Source organism: Lonchura striata, chromosome 2 (genome assembly GCF_046129695.1).
Source record: "Lonchura striata isolate bLonStr1 chromosome 2, bLonStr1.mat, whole genome shotgun sequence".
NCBI classification, from domain to species: Eukaryota; Metazoa; Chordata; class Aves; order Passeriformes; family Estrildidae; genus Lonchura; species Lonchura striata.
Genome location: NC_134604.1, coordinates 31,401,899 through 31,422,924, shown reverse-complemented (window position 1 = coordinate 31,422,924; position 21,026 = coordinate 31,401,899). Strand labels below are relative to the sequence as shown.

General features: G+C 46.1%; 1 protein-coding gene across 1 annotated transcript; it reads left to right on the top strand.

The window, feature by feature from the left end:
* The first annotated feature begins 10,965 nt into the window (after positions 1 to 10,965).
* Positions 10,966 to 15,634, top strand: AICDA (activation induced cytidine deaminase). Its single transcript, XM_077790454.1, has 5 exons — positions 10,966 to 10,973; positions 14,088 to 14,268; positions 14,728 to 14,998; positions 15,168 to 15,283; positions 15,581 to 15,634. The coding sequence occupies exons 1-5, from the start codon at positions 10,966 to 10,968 to the stop codon at positions 15,632 to 15,634; spliced, it is 630 nt and encodes a 209-aa protein (XP_077646580.1).
* Positions 15,635 to 21,026: the final 5,392 nt, after the last annotated feature.

Below are 21,026 nucleotides of genomic sequence, written 5' to 3'. Positions count from 1 at the left end.
CCTCTCCTCTCCTCTCCTCTCCTCTCCTCTCCTCTCCTCTCCTCTCCTCTCCTCTCCTCTCCTCTCCTCTCCTCTCCTCTCCTCTCCTCTCCTCTCCTCTCCTCTCCTCTCCTCTCCTCTCCTCTCCTCTCCTCTCCTCTCCTCTCCTCTCCTCTCCTCTCCTCTCCTCTCCTCTCCTCTCCTCTCCTCTCCTCTCCTCTCCTCTCCTCTCCTCTCCTCTCCTCTCCTCTCCTCTCCTCTCCTCTCCTCTCCTCTCCTCTCCTCTCCTCTCCTCTCCTCTCCTCTCCTCTCCTCTCCTCTCCTCTCCTCTCCTCTCCTCTCCTCTCCTCTCCTCTCCTCTCCTCTCCTCTCCTCTCCTCTCCTCTCCTCTCCTCTCCTCTCCTCTCCTCTCCTCTCCTCTCCTCTCCTCTCCTCTCCTCTCCCCTCCCCTCCCCTCCCCTCCCCTCCCCTCCCCTCCCCTCCCCTCCCCTCCCCTCCCCTCCCCTGTTCTTTTCCCTCCCTTCCCACTGAAGACATCTGTTGATGCCCAATCCAGGCAAGTTTCAGGGAGCAGTAATTACATGTGCCTCCACTCCTAAGCCAAAGAAAGCCATGAAGAACCTGTGTGACCTGACATTACTGAGACCTTGCAATGAATTATCTTGTCTTGGTGTCTTGTCTTGGTCTGGCTACCTCCACACTCTCCAGTTGCTGTGCCTGCTTTCAATCTTCAGTTGAGTTCCTACCTCCTCACCTGGAAGCTCCTGCAAAAGCAGAAAGGAGTCACAGATTTGAATTGGATGTGGGAGCAGAATCATTATCTGGGATTGCTGTTTACCTGGGACCTGGAATTTTCCTGCAGAATCTCTGTGCTGACCTGCACAGAGCCAGGTGCTGATGGGGAAGGTAAACATATCTGCAGGTATAAGTGCTTATACAGGCCAGCCTGGGCAGAAGAATTCACTGTGGCAGCACTGGATGTCTGCTCTGCTCAAGGACTTCTAGATATATGGAGAACATTTACACGTATATGAGCAGTTTACATTGTGAGACAGGGTAGGGTAACTGGGGAACAGCAGTCTGAATTATGTTAATCACTCCATGTGACTCTTAGTGGCATGATTCTGTGGGACACCAGAGGATCAGCAAGACTTTGTTTCTAGGATCTCTGTGCTGTTCCTGAGTATCTGAAAGTCAGTTTGCTAGGTTTGGCATTCACTCCCTTCACATCATCTGCTGAACCATTCAGTCTTGCAGAAGCACTGCCCTGTTGCACAGAGCCAGGGTCACACAGTGTTGGGGACAGTTTGCTGCACAGAGGCAGATGTCTCAGAAGAAGAACAAAGCAATTAGTGTAGGACCATCTTGCCAGGACCAGCATTTCTGCTGTATGCAGCAAGAAGCTGGTTACATCCTCTGTGTGGGGAAGACACCCTGTGCAGACAGATTCCTTATGGGGTCTAAATTAGCCCTAGATGGGGTAAATCTCTCTATATTTATCCACTATACAGGAGAAATAATTCCAAATGATACAGTGACTAGAATTTTGTCCTACATATAGAAGCACTGCACTGCTACTCAGAGGATGATGCTCCTCTCAAGTACTCCAGGCTCATGAGACTAGGAATGAAGGAGGGATTGCTTTGTACTGAGAGGGTGCACATTTCTGTAGAGAGGAGGGTACTGAGAGCCTGATCTCAAAGACATTCAAGCCACTGGCAGCCACTGGCTTCCATGCCACAGGGACACCTGTGAAAATTGCCTGTGTGGAGGAAGGTAGGATGGAGATGGATCTTGGAAACTGGACTAGGTCGAGTCTGTTCTCTGTATTTAGAGGTGAATATTCATCACTATAGATACATAACTGGGTAACATAGCTACTGTGAAATTTAACTTTCATACAGGCTGGGAAGTGGTTAGAAGCCTTTCTGTTGCTTGCTTTCAGCAGGGACAGGAAGAGGTGCTCCTGTCCAGGAGAACACTGTTTTAATGCTAGAGTCTGTATAATCCATATTAAAAGAAAATTTATTTCCTGTTATTCTTGGCAACTCTCATGTGTTTGGGTTTATTTGTCTCTTGCTGTATTTCCTCCAGATTTGTGGGGAGACTTGATTGCATATTGAGTCTATAATTTATAACCTTTTACTCCCTGCTAGCCTAGTCTTCTGCTGTCACCCTCCTCTCACTCATGAGTCACAGGTCTTCCTGGGAATTCTTTTTTATTTTTCTAGAGAAACAGAACATTTTCTCCAGCATTTTTTTTTACCATGGGTAGTTGTGCTAGATTTTCCTGACTATTGGTAGCTGCTAAACACAGGGATAACTCCTCCCAGCCCATGAAATTTGTGCTGAGGACACATCTTTTTACTGTGCATATGCCATGACTTTCTGGTGTAGAATTAACATCTCCAAATAAAATGGCAAGATGACTGAAATAAGAGAAAAGCTGTAATAAATATCACATAAGCAGAGAAGAACTTGTTCACTACAACCATTTAACTCAATAATGGGAATAACTGAGAGACCACATTAAAAATTACACATCTAGGTCAAAAGGATTAGGAAAATTTCCTTTTCATTGATTTCCTGATTTTTTCATAGTTTCATCAGGCATTGACTTTACATCATATTTTGGTTGAAAAGATGAAGCACTAAGATGTGGGGGACTCTGAGCAGTGTCTTCGTGTGCAAGCAGTCAAGTCTGCATTTTGATGGTATTCCTAGAACAAAAGTGGCTGTGGGCCAAATTTCCCATTAAGCTGCCTCCGAGAGTGCTCCATAGATCTTCAGGACTAAACCACACAATGCAGGTTATTGCACAACACTCTCCTGTACTTCCCTTCCTGCTGAAGCTGTGGTGTGCTGATCTCGGACTGCTGTAATGGGTACAGCCTCAGCCCCAGTGGCTGGAGACACTGCTCCAACCAACACAGGCCAGACCCTGCCCTGTCTCATCAACTCAGCCTTTGCAGTGCTCCTGCACTGGCTCTTTCCCCTGGCTGTGCGAGCCAAGCACAACATATGCCATCAAGTGTTTGTAATTCAGCTTATTCTTCCTTCTCCCTTACACCAGAGTCAGCCCACACTTCATTGACACTTGTCCCATACCCAGATTTATCTTCCCTGCCACTTCAACCTGAATTGCCATGATATCTGGATATCACTTTCTCTTACAAGCCAGGGAAGTGGTTTTAAACACGCCTCCAAGTAGGTGTGCTGCTCATACAGCTGGGTTAGCCACAAAGAAAGCTGACAGAGCCCTGTTTTTAGAAGCATGATTCTGCATTTGTGGCTGATTTTCACAACCTCTCCTGACCTGGAGGAGTTGTTAGATGCCCTGCGGTCACTTCCCACACTGGCTGTTCTTTCTCCTCTTGCTGTCACAGCTCCCCGGTACCGATCTGTGTGACCAGTTTGAAGGCTGCTGGTTAAAGCCAATGCTCAGATGTCTGCTCCCCAGTGAAGCAGCGCCTCACTGCTGGGCATGTGGAGCTAACAAGCATGGGAAGGCTGTTGAAGCAGCTGACATGTCACCTAGAAGCTCCTCAAAGTTGTTGCCCAAATCCTGTCTGCAAGAACCCACAGCGTGGTCAAAGAGCATTGACATTGGGCATCTCAGCCTGGAAGGATCCCTCAGGGATGTACTGCTGGCTGCTGTGTGGCTTGTCCTTCACAAAGGGGGACTGGTCCTTGCCACCCACCCAAAGAGAGCTCCTCTACTCGTCAGAGAATAGCTGGGTTGAAACCAAAAGGGATTTTAGCTTTTTTTTTTTTTTTTTTAATTATTATTATTATTGTTTGGGTATTTTTTTTCTGGAGGTATAGAAGTACACAATCCTGTAGTATTGACCCCTGACACCACATGGTGACATTGTTTGACAGTGTACATTTGTCCATTTGTCCAGTTGTGAGCAGCTGCTTGACTGGGGCACAGGAAATCTGAATTCCAGTTCTGAATCTCTTCACCCCCTGCTCTGTGATCTTTAGCACATTGCTTTTTGCTCTCTGTTCCTGCCATCCTTAGAACCTGTAATGCAGCAAGTTGGAATAAACTCCCACAAAATACAGAGCTGGATTTTAGTCCCTTAAAAAATGTTAGTTAAAAATGTGTGGGGAATACCACAAAGGTATTTGATTGTCTAAATTTACTATTAATGTAAATTATTCTTTCAAAAACATGTTCAATAATGTGAATTGTATCAGTTAAAATACAAACAGTATGTGCTTGTTGCTAGTATGCTGAAATATCTTTAAAAAGTGAATTGTGAAAAGCATTCCATTCATTTAATGAATAATCTATCAGAATGCAGTTTGGGGCATTTTACTAAGGTTGCAATTTCCATACAAATACAGCTGGTCACAAATTAGCAAAGAAGGTGCTAGAGAAGCATATGTAATTCAATGTGTCCAACTAATAAGATACATCAGATCTCACCTGCTTAAATATAAGAATAAATGTAGGTTAAGCTGTGCATTTTTAAAAATAAATGTGGCTATTGAGATTGTATATGTTCCCAGTCAAGATCACAGGTAAACTTACATTGAAAGTTAACATCCAGAGCTAACTTCAAAGCTGCTCAGATTGCTCAAGGCCTTGTCCAAGTGAATTTTGAAAAATTCAGCAGGGGGTGGAGAATCCACAATTTGTTCTAATATTACACCATGCTTAAGATGGGGAATAGTTTCCTGACGTCAGATTAGAAATTCCTTTATTGCATCTTTCATCTAATGTCTCTGTGCTTTTTGCTGTGCGTCTCTGAGCAAACTCTTATAAATATTGCTGCAGTCAACTGAAGAAAACAACAAGAATAAACTTTTAATTAATACAAAGCACAAGTTTAATTGCAAAACAAGGCATTAAAACTGTTGAAATAAATTCTCTTCCTTCGGGGGAATTGTGTTAAAAATGCAAAATATGACAAAAAAAAAAAAAATCAGTGGTTCAATTGAAAGATTTGCAGTCTTTGTCCTTGCAGCAGAGCACTTTTTCTATGCTCACACTGCATCTACTTCTTGTTCACCACCTTCTCACTCTGAGATCACTTTCAATTTCTCTGCCTTGGGTTTGGTAGCCTTGGGTTTCACTGTTTTGCCCTTAGCTGGATCTTTGCCTCTTTTGGTCTGTCAATTTTCATGTCCTGTAGCTATTTCTTGGCCATCTTGACTTTCCTTGGGACTTCCTTCACAGCCTGAGCTAATCGGGGCTCCTTGGCAGTGCCACTCAAGGGCCAGGTGGGTGTTGGTCTTTGCTGCCTTCTTGGCACCTTCAGAAGCATTTCTTTTCTGCCTGGTGCAGCGTGGGTGTAGCTGCTCCTGAGACTTTCTGTGCTGTGGTGATTTTCTCATCAGCCCTGCGTGTGCCCAGCACTGTCATCACACACCGTCTCTCTTGGTTCCACTGTCCATCAGCTGCTCTCTTTGTAGTCCCTCATTGGTTTAGCTTAGGAAAGGTGTCTGAACTCTTTGTAGACTCTTCAAACCTCTTTGTCATTTCTGTTCCCTGAAAGTCCCCAGGGGCACTGCTCCACAGTAGATTTTTGCCTCTCCAATCTAAAAGCTTTGCTTGTTCCCTGTTTTCCAAATTGGAACAGGACCAAGCTAGCCACCCTTAAGTAAATTTACCTGTGCCTTACCCGTACCTGCACAAAAATTATAGAAGAGAGGAGTAGACCTGATGTCCCCATGTTGAGCACAGACTGGGCAAAATGGAATTCCCTGGCGGTGTATGTGAGTGCAAGGTCAAGAGATGCTCATGAGGACTTCCAGCCAAGGAAACCTTGTACAATTGCAAGGTACTCAGTACACGACTGACAGCCAAGGAACATCCAACATGCGATTTCTTACTGAACTCCCAAGACTTCTGTCTCAGTCTCTCCAACAGAGCACTTCTCCAAAGACAACAGGGAAGTTAAAGTCAGGATTTACCACCCGGGCCCCAGGTGCAAGCTCCTTTTGCACTGAGTAGCACGAGCTGCAGGACTGCACAAACACGAGCTAATCACAGGCAACACTGGTTTGCAAAACCATAACCACAGCTAGAAGGTGAGCCTCACTGTGAAAAACAGCAGTACAAAACCGAGTTTCTCCCTGTGGCTAGCAGATTGCAGAGATATAGAGCCAGTGACTTCCATTGAGGAGGGGGAAAATCTGATTTGAAACGGGGTGTTCAAAAAACAGGGGGCTGAGCTATAGGAGGGTGCAGTAACACTGGAACAGAGCCTGCAGCTCCCTGAGCACACAGAAGGAGCTCTCCAGGTCAGCACAGAGTCAGGAGCCAAGTGAGATGGGCAGGGCATGCTGGAGGCTGATGCTGCAGGCACTGCAGTGGGAAACAGCAGGGTGCCAGCAGCTCTGGTAGGTGCCTTGCCCCCCAGCTCTCAACATGGGAGGGCAGTTCTGCTTTCATCAGAGAAGCTGTTTCTCTTAGCATAAATGAGGTAAGCTCCCAACTGTGTCATGGCCTCAAGCCAGAGAACACACTAGAGGACATTTAGCATAAGTATGTGGATTTTGGTCACATTTTTTATCTGCAATCATGATGGGGAAGCCATTCACTAGGTCCCAAACTCCTCAACACAATCTAGCCCCTTTCCTACCTTCCTGCTAGTGATCCCAGAAGGTGTCAGTCTCTGGTGGCAAGGGCTGGAAGTGGCCTAGAGACATGGTGGAGGGTACTAAAACAGGCAGGGAGACAAAATAATCATGGGGTCACAGGGCCAGAATTAAAGATTATTCGTTCCTGTAAGAAGCCCTGGGCTGGGCTGGCAGAGATCTTCAGGGCAGGAATGAGAAGCACTCACAGGGCTGCGGTTAAAAAATGTACACTCAATTCAATAGTTTCACCCTAATTTGCCTCATCCCCCAGCACCAAAACAAGCTCAACAGTGAAACAAAAATAAGCTGCAGCTCAAGTCTCCAGGTAAAGATTTTGCAGTGCAAGCCTGGAAAGCTGAATTACTAGTAAAACATGCAATAACATATAACCTTAGTGCACACCCAGCAACCAGATGCCCTCAATTCTGCATCAGTGGTAGCATTGATAATCCTGCAGCATGCAGCAGTCCAAGTTTTGTAAACTCACCCTCCCACATGTCCTGAACTCCTGCCTTTTTTACTTCCCTCTTCCTTCTCATAACCTGGGATCTCTGCTCTTGTCTAATTTAGATGCAGCCTCCGTGACACTCACCCCACAGTACTTTAGCTTTGCATTTGCAAACCCCACCACCACACCATCCCTCTCTGGTGAAGTCCACCCCAGGCAGACCTCACACACATCCTCACAGCTTTTATATATCTCTGTGGTGCTGCACATTCCGCAAAAATCACTGCTGTGTAAACCAGTGGCTGAAACCTTCTCCCCAGGCAGAGCATCCACTGCTGCACCACAGGATGAGTTGGCAGCTCTAGGGACAAGGCTCTCTGCCCCATGTCCTAACAGTAAGCTGCTCTACATCTAGTGTGGAGGGGTTTTTTGCACCCAGGACTGGAGTAATGGGAGTGGTAGTCCCAGCAGAGGTGTCTGAGCAAGAGCACTACCTTTGTGTTGGGTCTGTCATTCTAAATAAGGTGAGGTGAAGAATCTTTGTGGAGTGAACAGAGTGCAAGGTGTATGGAATAAATAAGCATTTTGATATATAGTGTCAGCTATATGCTCATATTAAGTGAACATATTCTATGTGCTTATAATAAATAAGCATAAGAGCTTATTTATCTGCCAGTGCCTAACTGCAAGGAGCTCCACCATTCCCCTGCTCAGCATCTCTGTGCAAGTCAGTGGCTGTGGTGCATCAGCACTTGTGGAGCAGAGAAAGTTTTTCTGTTTGAGGTTTTCTCTTGAGGCCAGGGGAAGCAGGTGTCTGTGTTTCTTGTGTTCAGTGTAAAACCAACCAACTGGTGCCAGAGGCGCTACTTTCAAAAGGTGATTTCTGAGCAAAAGGTGAATGGAAAAAATACATATATTTATAATGGTATGCAGCAACACATGACTTCCTGTTGACTAAACAAGCAACCTCTCCTCTGCTTTGAGGCTAGATAATTTAAATTATTCACTGCATTTTTGCTGTCTAATTTCTTGGTAATTTGCTTTCTGTATCTTTCGTAAAAGTAAGGGTGGCATTCCTCCTTTCAGCCCACCGTGCACCTGACCACTGCTCTTCAGCCAGCAGTTATTTCTCTGATTTCACTCCAAGACGAAAATAAAACCCTGAGCACAAGAAACCTGAATGGATGCTAGAACATTCTTCCATGATCCCAAAAAGCTGGAGCAGTACCTCTTGCTAGATAACACTCTAAACACAGCAGCACAGGGACCCTCTCCAGCCTTCCCCACCAGCCTTTAACTGACCCAGCTTTGATCAGAAATAGTGATGGAGACATACTCAGTATTTTCCTCTCCCATCTCCAAATAGGTTTTCATTGGGCAGAAAGGACAGAAAACTGAAGTGGTCAGCATATCCCCTTGTGTGTTAGCTCCCAGCATATGCTTGACAGATGTAACAGATTTGGCAATTTACAGCCAGGGAGAAAGCTGGAAAAGCAACCAGATCAGGGATCAACAACCTTTCCACGATTTTCCAAACTCTTTTTTTTTTTTTTTTTTTTACCAGAACAAGGGTGACCTCTGCTAATGAGCAAAACCTTGCTGTGACAAGAGAGTGCAGCTCCTGTTTTAGGCAGAACTGCATAGGAACAGAAGGTCCCTCTTGAAACATCCCCTAGACTTACTACAAGACATTAAAGCACATCCACACCAGGGCTTCTGCTCTGGAGATTAGAGAGAGAGGCAGAGGAATCTCTACCACTGGCTTTGTCCACTTGCACCTCACATGTGAAAGAAGCTACCAGTCTAAGCAGTGCTTAGACTTGAGAGCCTGGCCACTAACTATAATTCATCTGTTTGTTCATCCATTCTTTCTTTTTTATCTCCATGGAGAGCAAAGAAACTCTCAACATTTAGGGGAAAGAGCATGTTTTAAACATGGAAAGATGAATTCCACTTACAGGCAGGACCAGAGAAAGGATTTAGTTATACGTTTTATGAGACTTGACATGTAAAACCTTTGAGAAAATAATTTTGCACCAATTAAATTTATGGGAAACACCAGGCTGGCCTTAGAGATATGTCTTGGTTCCTTTCAAAGTAGAAAATTTATATTAAAATTTCTGCAATCTTTTGGCTATGAAAATTGAGAATCAGCACAAGAATAAAGGTGAATTTACTTTGATTTATTGAATGAAACACAAACAGTTGTGATCTCCAAAAAGTAGATTCCCAGGGGGTTTTGCTTTTTGTTTGTGCTTTTCTCTTTTTTTGATGTCCTGCGTAACAAATGTGCTCTTTGAACTATTAAAAGAAAATCCAGTATATTATAGTGTGCTGTGTTGGTCTGCCCTATGAGATTTGTCACAAGGTGCTACTAGAACAAAGGCTGAAAGGGGACAGCTGTTTCATTAGCCAGAGTGCTCTCTTAGGCTCTGTTAAGTAGGACAGGGATTCTCGAGGATTTCAGTCTCTTCTTGCTTTGGTCAAACACTAGGAGCCAGATCTTCAAGGAGGATAATTGCCACAGCTCTTGAGACCAGTGCAGCTGCCAAAATGTGTGTTCATTGAGCATGTGTCCTACCCAGGCATTTCCCTCAGGAGTAGGATAGCCCATGCCTGAGCTTTGCTGGAGTGCTCCTCCTTTTCCTGAAGTATGCCATGCTCTCTGCTCTCCAAAACAAGTCCTCTCCAACTGCAGGGCTAGAGCGTTTGCTCTGTTCTGACAACTCATCTCTCCTTTGCCTGTTTTTGCATATACTGGTTTCACAAAGCCTTAGCATTCTGAAAACCAGTAAAATCAATAAGGAAAGTAAATCAAGCAGAGAAAAAATGAAGAACTACCGTAGCGTGAGGTAAACAAAAGCCCTGCTTGGGGCAGAGAGGGAGCAGAACGTCCCCTGGCTGCCTCCTTGCACCCTGGCCAGCCCAAGGCACTGCCCCAGCCCTTGGCTGCCCTTCAGCCCTGCACAGGGGATGGGTGCCAGGGCAGGAGCACAGCCTGGGCAGCCCCAAGCAGTGCTGGCAGAGCAAAGTGTGTACACCAGAGTGCCAGCCTGGCTGGGACAGCGCAGACCTTAGCAGGGGCCCTGACTGCCACCCTGCCACCGCCAGAGCTGGTGCCAGTGGTGCTGGTGCCGTACCACCTGGAAGAGCAGGATCAGGCTCAGAGTCACTCCCCACTGGTGCTTCGTGTGCAGCTTTGCACTGCAGGTCTGCCACCCTCCTGGCGTGTTGACATGGCTCAGACACCCACGGCAACGTTCAGGTGCCAAGGTGAGGCCATCCACTTCCCACTGAGCCTGGGAGCTGAGTCCCTCTCACTCTCATCTTCAGCTTCGGTGTTGCTCCAGGCTGCCAAGCTGTTCAGGGGATCCCAGAGGAGTGGGGAAAGTCTGCCCACAAGCTGGTGCTCCCTGAGCTCCTTCCAGCAGGGTGGCTCCAGGCTGCTGCACAGAGCTGCCTCTGCAATGGAGCAGGGCATGGTCACCACCGTCCCTGCACAGCTGCGTGATGCGAAGCCCGGAGGGATGGTGTGGTTTTGCCCACATTCACACTAGTGGTACACAAGTTCTCAGGCCCCCCTCTAACCACTAGACAATGTTTCCTGCCTTGTTATGCTGTTGATATTATTTCAGAATAATTTTGCAGGTGGGGGGAGCGGTAGGCAGTGCAAGGGGAGGTGGTGACCAATGGGTGCTGAGCATCTTTCAGAACTGATGCCCCTTTGCATCTCAACACTTTTGTCTTCAGCTCCTGAAGCTCCAGAGACCCTTCTAACTCCTCCCTCAACCAACACCCTGATAAAAGCCAGATAGGGGTGAATGGGGAGGGAACACACAGACCAGTCCTGTACATTTCTGTACATCAGGTCAGAGGGCTGCACAGACAGAGTCTGCAAGATAACCTCCCTGTAATCCCATCACCTGAGAGAGACTCTAGGAGTCATGGACAGGTAAAATGAGTGCCTCTAGTTTCTTTTCCCTATAAGAAATTAGTCTTTCTGTCAGAATTAACTTGCTTTCCCTCTGGTGTTGAACATCCCTTTCCCTTTCCCCATCTGACTCACTGATCTAACTCCCTGCCTGTCCTGCTCTCTACAACTTGCATCTCTGTGTCTCTGTTTTTCTTTCTCTTTGACTGTCTACCACCTGTACTCTTTTCCCTTTCTGTAATTTCTTTCTTGTGGCTATTCTCTGTTCCTTTCATTGTTTTTCTTTTCTAGAAACAAAGGATGATAACAGAAGGATGAACAGTCAGATGCTATCTGCTGCTTAAGCCCCTCAATCCTCTACTTGCACTGCAATTAGTCTGTGAGCTTATTATGACTAATCACTCTCCACAATTGCATACTATGCACACACTCAGGGGGCTTCACTCTAATTTTATGAATCTTTATTTGTTGAGAAGATCTCTGTTCAGGCTGCTTCTTCAGTGCCCAGATGTAATCACAGCTCCTGTGTCCTTGCTGCTTTCCCTTGAGCTATGCTATAGCCATAGGTGTTGCATGTGTATCCAGCAGTTTACACCTAGACAGACATCTGCTCAGTTGCTCCACACAACATCTGTTCTTTCATTATTCTGTTTGCACCAGCCATATTCTGAAATCCTTCCTGGGAAAAGAAAACCTGGGATGGTGAACTCCAGAGGAAAGGGAGAAAAAGAGCTGATGTTAATGAACATTTCTATTTGAACAAATGTCTTCTGTGATTGAAATTGTCTTCAATGTGTTCTGAAACTGAAAAATAATCTAAGTGATCATAACTTCATTTTTCTGTGGTTTGGGGTCATTTCTTGTTCTTCACTCTTATTTGCATCCACATGTGACTCTGCAGGGTCAAAAACATTGAATGGAAAAAATTGAATGAGATGATGAAAGAGACAATTATAAGAATCAGAAACATTTTGAAAGCAAATAGTTTTGCCCAATACTTAAAAAAAATAGAAAAGGGAAAGTCTGTTTTCCCTTATGTTTCTGATGTGATAAATAGCATTTTTCCTTATAGGTTTTAATGAAACATCAACATAATTGTCATTGTTTTTCACCTGGCTTATATGTTTCTTCAGCAAGCAATTGCCTTGTGCACAAGGCTCTACTTTGTTTTCTGCAGTTGTGGCACACCCCAGGTAAGTGCTTTGCAAGCCTCTGGCCTATCACACCTGAGCAATTTTCTGGGTTATCCTTTCTGGACAACCTGAGGATCTGTCATCACAGACAGATCACCTCTGTTATCAGGCACAGTCCTTTCCATATCCCTGCAATAACACATCAAAGACTTAGAAAACTGCAGTGAACCATTGGTTGATAATTTTATGGGAGACCAATGTGTGTGTGAGGGTGTGTGTTAGGAATATACACAGGTGTTCATTTGTGCTTGTACAAAGGCAGGGAAATTGGGTGACTCCAAGGTGGTAGGGAGTGAGTCAGCTCTAAGTGTGAGAAAGATGAAGAACATGCAGTGGGTATGGAAACATGCACACAACATGAACAGCCAGAGAAAGGGGAGATGAAATGCAGTGGGATCAGCCCAGATCTACTCCTGACACAGCCTGCAAGCCCAACAGAGCAGGACTGCAGCACTGCTTATGGGACAGACCTCCAGGAACAGCCGCAGACTCATGTTGGGCTTGATGAGATACTTATTGGGGATGCTTTACCCTCCTGAGTGTGTGCAGTCTTCTCTGTGGACTTTCTTCTAACAGAAGACATGTTTTAATGTGATGTGCTTCTGCAGGAGCCTGTCAGTATAAAGCATGGCATTACAGAATATGTGTGTGCTTCCTCTTTCTCTGTGAGCAGGTATTTTTGCACTGCAGGCTGAGGGATACAGGGCAGGAAAGAGTCGCTTTCCTGTCTGTGGGACAATCAGGGGAGTAAGGCTGCCTGAGGGAGAATGTCTGATGCAGGTGAGGAGCAGTAGGGAGTGGCACACAAGTTCAAAGCACATCACTAGGTAGCAAAAGGCAAGAGGATGTGCATGACTGTATGAATGAGTACCTGTGATGCAGTGGCCATGTGTCTGGGTGCACAAGGAACAGAAGCTCCTGGAGGGGCAGAGAGGATGCCTGTTAGCTGGTCGTTAAGTGCTCTGTAGTGCTCAAGCTTTGTGGTGACATTAGAAAACAGATGAAGGGTGTATACATTGCCTAGACTCTAAGATTTAAATTCCTAATAAACCCAAATTCCCCTTTTCTACACTTCACTGGAGATCCTCCAGAAAACAAAGCTCAGTATCTCTTAAACTTACCCCATCTTTGGGCTGAACATCAGCCTAAGAGTGGGAAAGGATGACAAAGGACGTGATTATTTTTAACCTATTCACTTCTGTTTTGCATTGCTGCGGGGGAGGTATCTCACCTCAATGAACCCAGCTGCCTGTGTCCCTCCACTTGGCAGTAAGGCTGTTAGATATGGCTCATGACTACCTTACACCCTCCCTGTGCTCCTGCTGCCTCTCCCCAGCATGATCCCTGGGCATGGGAGCAGGCCCATGCCAGTCTTGATGTCTGTCTGCAGTGGAAATGGTACTTGTGTCTTGTACTTGTAGCATGCCTACCCTTTATATATTCCATCAGCTACTGGATGGCATCTTTCCCTGGTCCTGCACACTCTCAATGCTGCTCTTCTTTTAGTCGGTGCTTGGAAGACATTCAGTCCAGTCTTCTCTGGAGAGATTCTAATTTGATCTATCCCTTGCCTCAGTGGATTTTCTGGGTTCGTATAGCAAAAATGACATCTCTTGATGGCTGAACTGCGCACCCTCTCATCTTCACAGGTCTTCTCCGATGCCTTCATACTTCTCCCTCATTGGTGTCCATGTTATGGATATTTTCAGATATTTTCACACTCTGCCCAGCCATAGTTGCTGTTTGACTAATCACTATTAATTCACATACCATTTCCACTCACAAGGTCACCTGCTTCATCCCCAGAGTCACGTCTGCATCCTTTCCCTAGAACATTTCATGCAAATTACTAACACTTTTCTCGTACAGAGAGGCTTGGATGTGAAGAGGATATTTTTGGTGCTGAGCCCTCAACAGAGACATGGTAAACTGCTGGCTGCAGTAAATGTAAATTCTCTCTTCTCTTCTCCTGCAGCATCCTCATGCAAAGGAGACTCTTCCTCTACAACTTCAGGAACCTGCGCAAGGCCAAGGGCCGCCGTGAAACCTACCTGTGCTATGTGGTGAAGCGCCGGAATAGTGCCACCTCCTGCTCCCTGGACTTTGGATACCTGCGCAACCAGGTGAGGGAACAGCTTGAATCCTGTTCTGAGGTGCCTGCAGCTCCAGTGTGCCGGGGCAGCAGGGAGCAGAGGGCTGTGGCAGCAACTGAGGCACACCTGGGCGCTGTGCTGGTACACGCTGTTTGAGGGATGCAGTAAAGCTGTACTTTGTGCTACCCCGGGGCGAGTTACCAGCGAGACATCCACACTCCCTGCTGCTTTTCCAGTCTACCTACCTTCCTGCTTAGCTCTCCCCCATCCCGTTCGTACATCCCCCCACACCAGCGCCCACCAGTGCTTCCCTAGCCCTTAAGAACTACCGTGCCTTGTCACCGTGTATGCTGACCCAAGAGCACTCCCAGCACCTTGTTTCTCCTCCCTCATACCCCATCCATGCCAGCCCTCCCTCCTTGCCCCTCTTACACCCTGCTCCCTGCCCACCGCTTGACGCCTCTCCCCGTCTCTCCCGGTGTCCCAAAGATGGGCTGTCACGTGGAGGTGCTCTTCCTGCGCTACATCGCAGCCTGGGACCTGGACCCGGGACACTGCTACCGAATCACCTGGTTCACCTCCTGGAGCCCCTGCTACGACTGCTCCCAGCACATCGCCAGCTTCCTGCGCTCCTACCCCAACCTCACCCTCCGCATCTTCATGGCCCGCCTCTACTTCTGCGAGGACCGCAAGGCAGAGCCCGAGGGGCTGAGGCGCCTGCACAAGGCCGGGGCACAAATTGCCATCATGACCTTCAAAGGTGAGCTGTGCAGGCAGGGAAGAGATGATGGAGAACTAAGGGGTGTTGGTGAGACCCAGGAGAGGGGGAGAAGGTAGGGCAAGGAGCCAGAGAAGATGATGCAGAGTGTGATGATTTAGTGATCCTAAGAGAGGTCAGTGTCCTATTGAGCACCCTGTACATTGCACAGATTTCTTCTACTGCTGGAACACATTTGTGGAGAACAGGGAACAGACATTCAAAGGCTGGGAAGGGCTGCATGAAAACTCTGTCCATCTTGCCAGGAAACTTCGACGAATCCTCATGGTAAGGGCCAATTCTCCTTCTTCTTCCAGTGCCTCTTCCCTCAGCTTATTCCTCTCTCCCTCACTGTAATGCCTCTCTTGCTCTTGCTGCTCATCCCTGCCATCTGCCATTTCATTCACTCATATGTCTTCATCTTCCACATCCCTTATGCCTCCTCCCCCAACTTTTTTAATCTCTCCTCTCCTTTTTCACTTCCCCTTCTTCCATGTCTCATCCCACCTCCTGCCATTCCTACCTCATATTCATGGGTTCCTGCTCACTTGACAACTGACCTACCATTTATATTTTGTCCTGCAGCCACTGTATGAAGTAGATGATTTACGAGATGCCTTTAAAATTCTGGGACTTTGAAGTGAAAATTATCAGCACTCAGAAGACTTCGCAAACACTTGCTCTTTGATTCCCAACTCTCTCCCTTATAACAGATCTTTCTCCTCTTCTCTCCTTACATGGCTCTTCCTTCCAGCCCTGTGTCTAGAGATAAGACTATCCTTTTTGTTTCCAATGAGAATTAGGCTGATCTTGTGAAGACACCTTCTCCAGGCTCACACCTAATCCATTGCTAACTGGGAATAGCCAGGACTGTGGTGACATTGCCAGAGAGTGATTTACCTCCCTTCAGTCCCTGCAGAGCTAATCCAGGTGATCCACTAAACAGAGCTCTGGGCTCAGCCTTGCCCACGTGGGAGCAGACAGCCTGCAAAGCTGTTTGTGTGACTGTGTTCTCACTGGCACTGCACTGGCCTGCACATTTCATGAAGGCTTCAGGGAGCACATTTTTTGGCTCTTAGAGCTGTACTATGCTCAACTGCTCCGTGTCCTCCCCTGTGAAATGGTTTATTTGTCCTTCTGGATGTTGGTAGGAAGTCAAAAACCATCACAACTGAAGTGATACAGCCTATGTACCAACAGCAAAGTTGGCCAGCCACTGGAAAGCTCAGCTGAGAGTGTTGAAATGAGTCCTTGACAGCCCAGGTAGCTCAGCTTGAAAACCTCACGTGAAGCCAGCAGGTCTATCTAAGTGGATTACATGCAGAGCACCACAATTCTCGCTGTGTTGAGTGCTCTTCATCCACTGAGCATTTCCCCCTAGACCAGACATGCAATATGCTCCCTCCCCAGCCAGCTGCCTCTGCTGGAGGCACCTTTACAGTCCCACAGTCTTCTGGTTTTCCAAGTCTTTTACTGCCCATAATATGGCCAGCAATGTCTAGCTGGTGACTGTACTGAGAGCTGGCAGAAAAAAATCCTGGCATATGCAAAGCTCTTTGGCCTGCAAATAGGTATCTTCTGTAGGGGCAAAAATCAAGCCATCCTCCTGCCTGGCAATCACTCTGCTTCCACTAGGGGACCTCATTAGCTCCTGATATAGTGGACACAGCTTTTACAAGCTGAAGATGCAGGTTCACAGTACATGCCTGCTCACCACCACCTTCCCACCAGCTAAATGACAGCTGGATTGCCCTCTCCAATCTAACCTCTTGAGGCTTTGACAAGGCTAAGTGTGTCCCACACTCTGGGCGTGCTCTGCCATTTCCTTAATGATTGCTGCAAGTTCTCTGCTCCATCTTCTTTCTGGGTAAGGCTGGAGGCTCCTCAGAACACCTCCTCTGGTGCTAGGCCAGCTGCAGGAGGACAGCGGAGAGCCCTGCTCCTCCTCCTGCTGGCAGAGGTCACAGCCAGGTGCATCACAAACTTCCTACAACTTCAGGCTCCCGAGGCACTCTCAGCTTGAGGAATTTTGACCAGGAATAGCAATGACAGATCCTTGCAAAGCATTAATTTGCAAGCATGGTGTTGTATATTTTTTTTATATGGTGCATATTATTTATATAAATAAAGGTCTGACAAACAAGCATCTGGTTTTGTAATTTTTTTGGTATCATGTGGGTGAAGAGGTTAAATTAGACACAGAGGATTGATGTGTCATCTCTTCTTTCTGATTTCTGGAGGTACAACCTGAAAATATTAAAATGTCTTCATACTTCTTCTTGTAGCTTTGAAGCTATTGACAATGTCACCCAGTAGATCAAGGCAGATAAATTAGTACTTTGAACATGCTACCAAAAAATCTCTGAAGTTATTTGAGATGCTTCTTTTATTGCTGGCCAGCCTATTGTTCCCATCCATGACTCATAACTGACCACACTGGACACAAAAGGGTTGACCCAATATGTTTCACAAAACAAGAAGAGAAGCAAAGATTCTTCATCTTTCAACTTTTGATATTGGCCTTGTCAGTGAAATTGTCCTTCAACAGCAGCATTGTCCTTCTCAGTGAAATTGTTAGAAAAAATTCACATTTTATTAAAATGGAGTTGAGATACCATCTTTTACTTAAATTCTGACTAACAACAAGTTGAAGATACTTATTGAAACATGACAACAGGTGACATGGTAGTAGAAGAAAAAATTTAATGAGTAAATGCAAAGAATCATAAACTATAGTAAGAATACATCCTATGTTTAGATTCTTCTGAACATAAATCTGATTAAGTTCAAAGTGGATTCTAGAGTTAATCCATGTGATTAAGCTATAGGAATTTAATTCTTTTACTCTCAAGATTGTTTTAACTGCAGTACTTCACAAATACCAATTCATATTGTTTGTTACAAGACATTCATTAATTTGGCTTTCTAAATTAATTCAGCCTCAAACGCTTAAGGTGTCTCTGCCAAGAGTATCTCCCTGGAGGGTGACTGCTATGCAGTAACATTACTTTATTAACCCAAGATATTGTTCTTGCTTTGGAGATTGTTTAGATAGTGAACATTTCACTACTGATTATATATTTTTGAGAACCACTTATCTTTACAGCCTTAAGGAGATTGTGGATGTGCTATTCTAGGTGTCTCTCTCCTTTATATGCACCTGGGCAGAAGTTAAGCTCTCGAGAAGACTGTGGCAAATATACCTCCAGTCCCAGCTGCCTGAGCTGTGGGAAATGGGGGCTTGTGATTTCTGGGAGAGCATTTCCTCCCTAAACTGTGGGGAACAGCCAGACCAGGGGCCTTGGTGCTCGCTGAAAACCCCAGTCTCACTTGATCAACACTCCATGGTTTGCAGCCATGAGCTCTGAACACAGGCACATCCAGGTAGCTGTAACAGATCTGTCTTTGATGAGAGAGGAAACGGGAAAAATGGGATGGCAACTGGTGTGGACAACTGGGCATGGCTGCCATCTCCTGGTGCTCGGAGGTCTCTGCCACCCTGCTGAAGGTGTTGCCTTGAAGGGATGTTGATCCATGCTGCAAACATCTCCCAAAGCCTGTCTCTGAACAACCCCCAGAACGTGTCCACAGAAGAGCAGGACACTGACATCATTCCCACAGCTGCACACAGCATTACTCCAGGTCAGTACACGGTGTCCTTGGACTTTGCATAATGAGAAACAGATTACCATAAAACAATGCAAAGGCACACTCCAGACCTTTGCAAACACAAGCATGTCTTCTCCCTCCCTGCTTTCTCTTCCTCTCCTACGTGCCAGTACTTGGAAATCAGGATAGAATGGGGTTTCAGGGTCATGGAATCTCCCTTGCTACTTGTCCCTTCAGGGAGTTTTCAGCCTAGATATATTTGTGTCCAGCGTTGTCTTTGAGTGCATTATTCAGGTCTCCCTGGTGCTGACCCTTTAGCGTTCCTTTGAGCAGAAATGTCATTATTTCATCACATATGTGTAAAATATTCACAGTGACGGAAGTCGGATTCAGTTCACAGAAGAAACACGAAGGGACTTGGCAGAGAAGAGACCCCTCGTTCAGACAATGTGAGCAATGGGGAGCAGAGCCCCTGCTGGGGAAGGAGAAAGTGAGCTGCTGCAAGCACAGAGGTCGCAGCGAATGGGGAGGCACCAAAAGGTGGCAAGTACTCTGAAGGCTCTGACTTTGGCTTTTAAACCTCTCACACACTTCTGTCTTAGGCAGGTTTCTCCTGAGGCTTCCAAGCCCACATCAGATACTGCTAAAACTCCATTGCTGCTGCTGCTGTTGCACCCAAGTTCCAGCTCAGGGAGGGTGTTGATGTGTCCTCACTATAACCTTGTCATTAATTCACACTTAAGAACTATCCCACTCTACAAGCTGGCACAATGTTTTTACCAGCCCAGAGGGCCAGAAGAAGATGAGAGCAGACCAGCTGCCTTCTGTGGTTACCTTGAAAGGCTACCAGTGTGGCAGACCCACCTCTAGGCTTCACATGCCAGTAGGGGCACAGCAGAGATACAGCAGATTGCAAATTCACTCTGGCAGACAAGACTAGTGTGAAAAACTTCACTGGGCTGACTTGGAACTGGCAAGCTTCCAAGCAGACCAGAGAAAGTTTGTCCTGTGGCCTTCAGTGGAAAGGGCTGAGCACTGGGCATGAAAATGGTTATGGACCCTGCTGTACTAAGCTGCATGCTGATCAAGTGATTTGATTGCTCCTGAAGGAAACAAGGAGTAAACACTATAATCTCCAGAAAGCCAGCATGTGACATCCAGTATGAGGCCCTGGACAGGGAGAAGAAAACTTTAGCTGTGCTATACATTGTCAGGATTTGTTTTATTTGACTAATGTAGGAGACACTTCCCAGCCAGCTGTGCTCAAACTTAGATACACTCCCACACTGTGGGGACTGGAGCTGCTTCCTCAGCCTGCAGCTTTTCTGGCTGTCTCAATAATCTGCTAAACATCTGGAGATTTTGGCATGGCCAAAGGATGCTATAAGCATAAGTAAACTCAAAGAGATAGGCACAGTTCCCACCAGCCCCTGTCTTGTTCTTCAAGTTATCATTTGTGCATGTTGTGGATCCCAGCATCAGCACATTCCCAGTGGGATCACACAGTGGGTCTCCTGCTTGAAGAGGTTGGGAATCATGACACATGGAGCTCCCCACACGATTCATTCAGATTATCTAAATTATTTGCTGTTCAAATTCAAAACTGCTGCAAAACCCAACACACCTGCACCTTCTTTTTGCCTTCTTCCAGTAGAGAGAGCTCAGAGCTTTCAATATCTCCTACTTCACCATTCCACTCTGTGTTTCCAGCTGGAAAAGCAGAGACCTTTTTACTTTGTTTCCCCATTTGCAATGAACACCTATGTCTCCAGAGTGTGGAATTACAAGGGAAGGTTGTCTACCAAGGAGCTGAACAAGAAAAGCAAAGTTTCCACAGTGTTGACATCTTCCATTTTATTACACTGGTTTTACAGTAATAAATAAAGTTTACACTCATAAATAAAACATTAAAAGTAAGTATTATTACAGTATTGCATAAATATTTTAATAATAGGAAATATATTCTGAAATATCCACATATAGCCATAAAAGTAATCTTCATAAGAAATTATGAAAGCAAGAATCCATGGCTGATTACTTCTTTGGAACAGATCAGAGCATGAAAAATGTTACAAGCTGGCCTCTCAAGAGGACACTTGCAGAATATGATTGCAGAATCTGCAGATGTGGAAGACCTGATTATGGGGCATGGTCTCCATCCCCACTGGGCTCCCAAAAAGGTCTGTAAAGACCAGAATGTCCTGGTCTCTACATCATGAGAGCATCATCCAAGCTTCCTGATGGCTTCTCATGTTCTCCTTCTGTTCTGTTCAATACTTAGCAATGCCCAGATAATGATAGGAGTCTTCTCTGGTGGCAGCAAGAAACTTAGCAAGGCTGCAGAAGAAAAGACTGACAGGGACTGGCTTTTCTGGTCTTGTATTGATGCACAGACTGAGCTTGAAAGCATGGTGGTGATGCC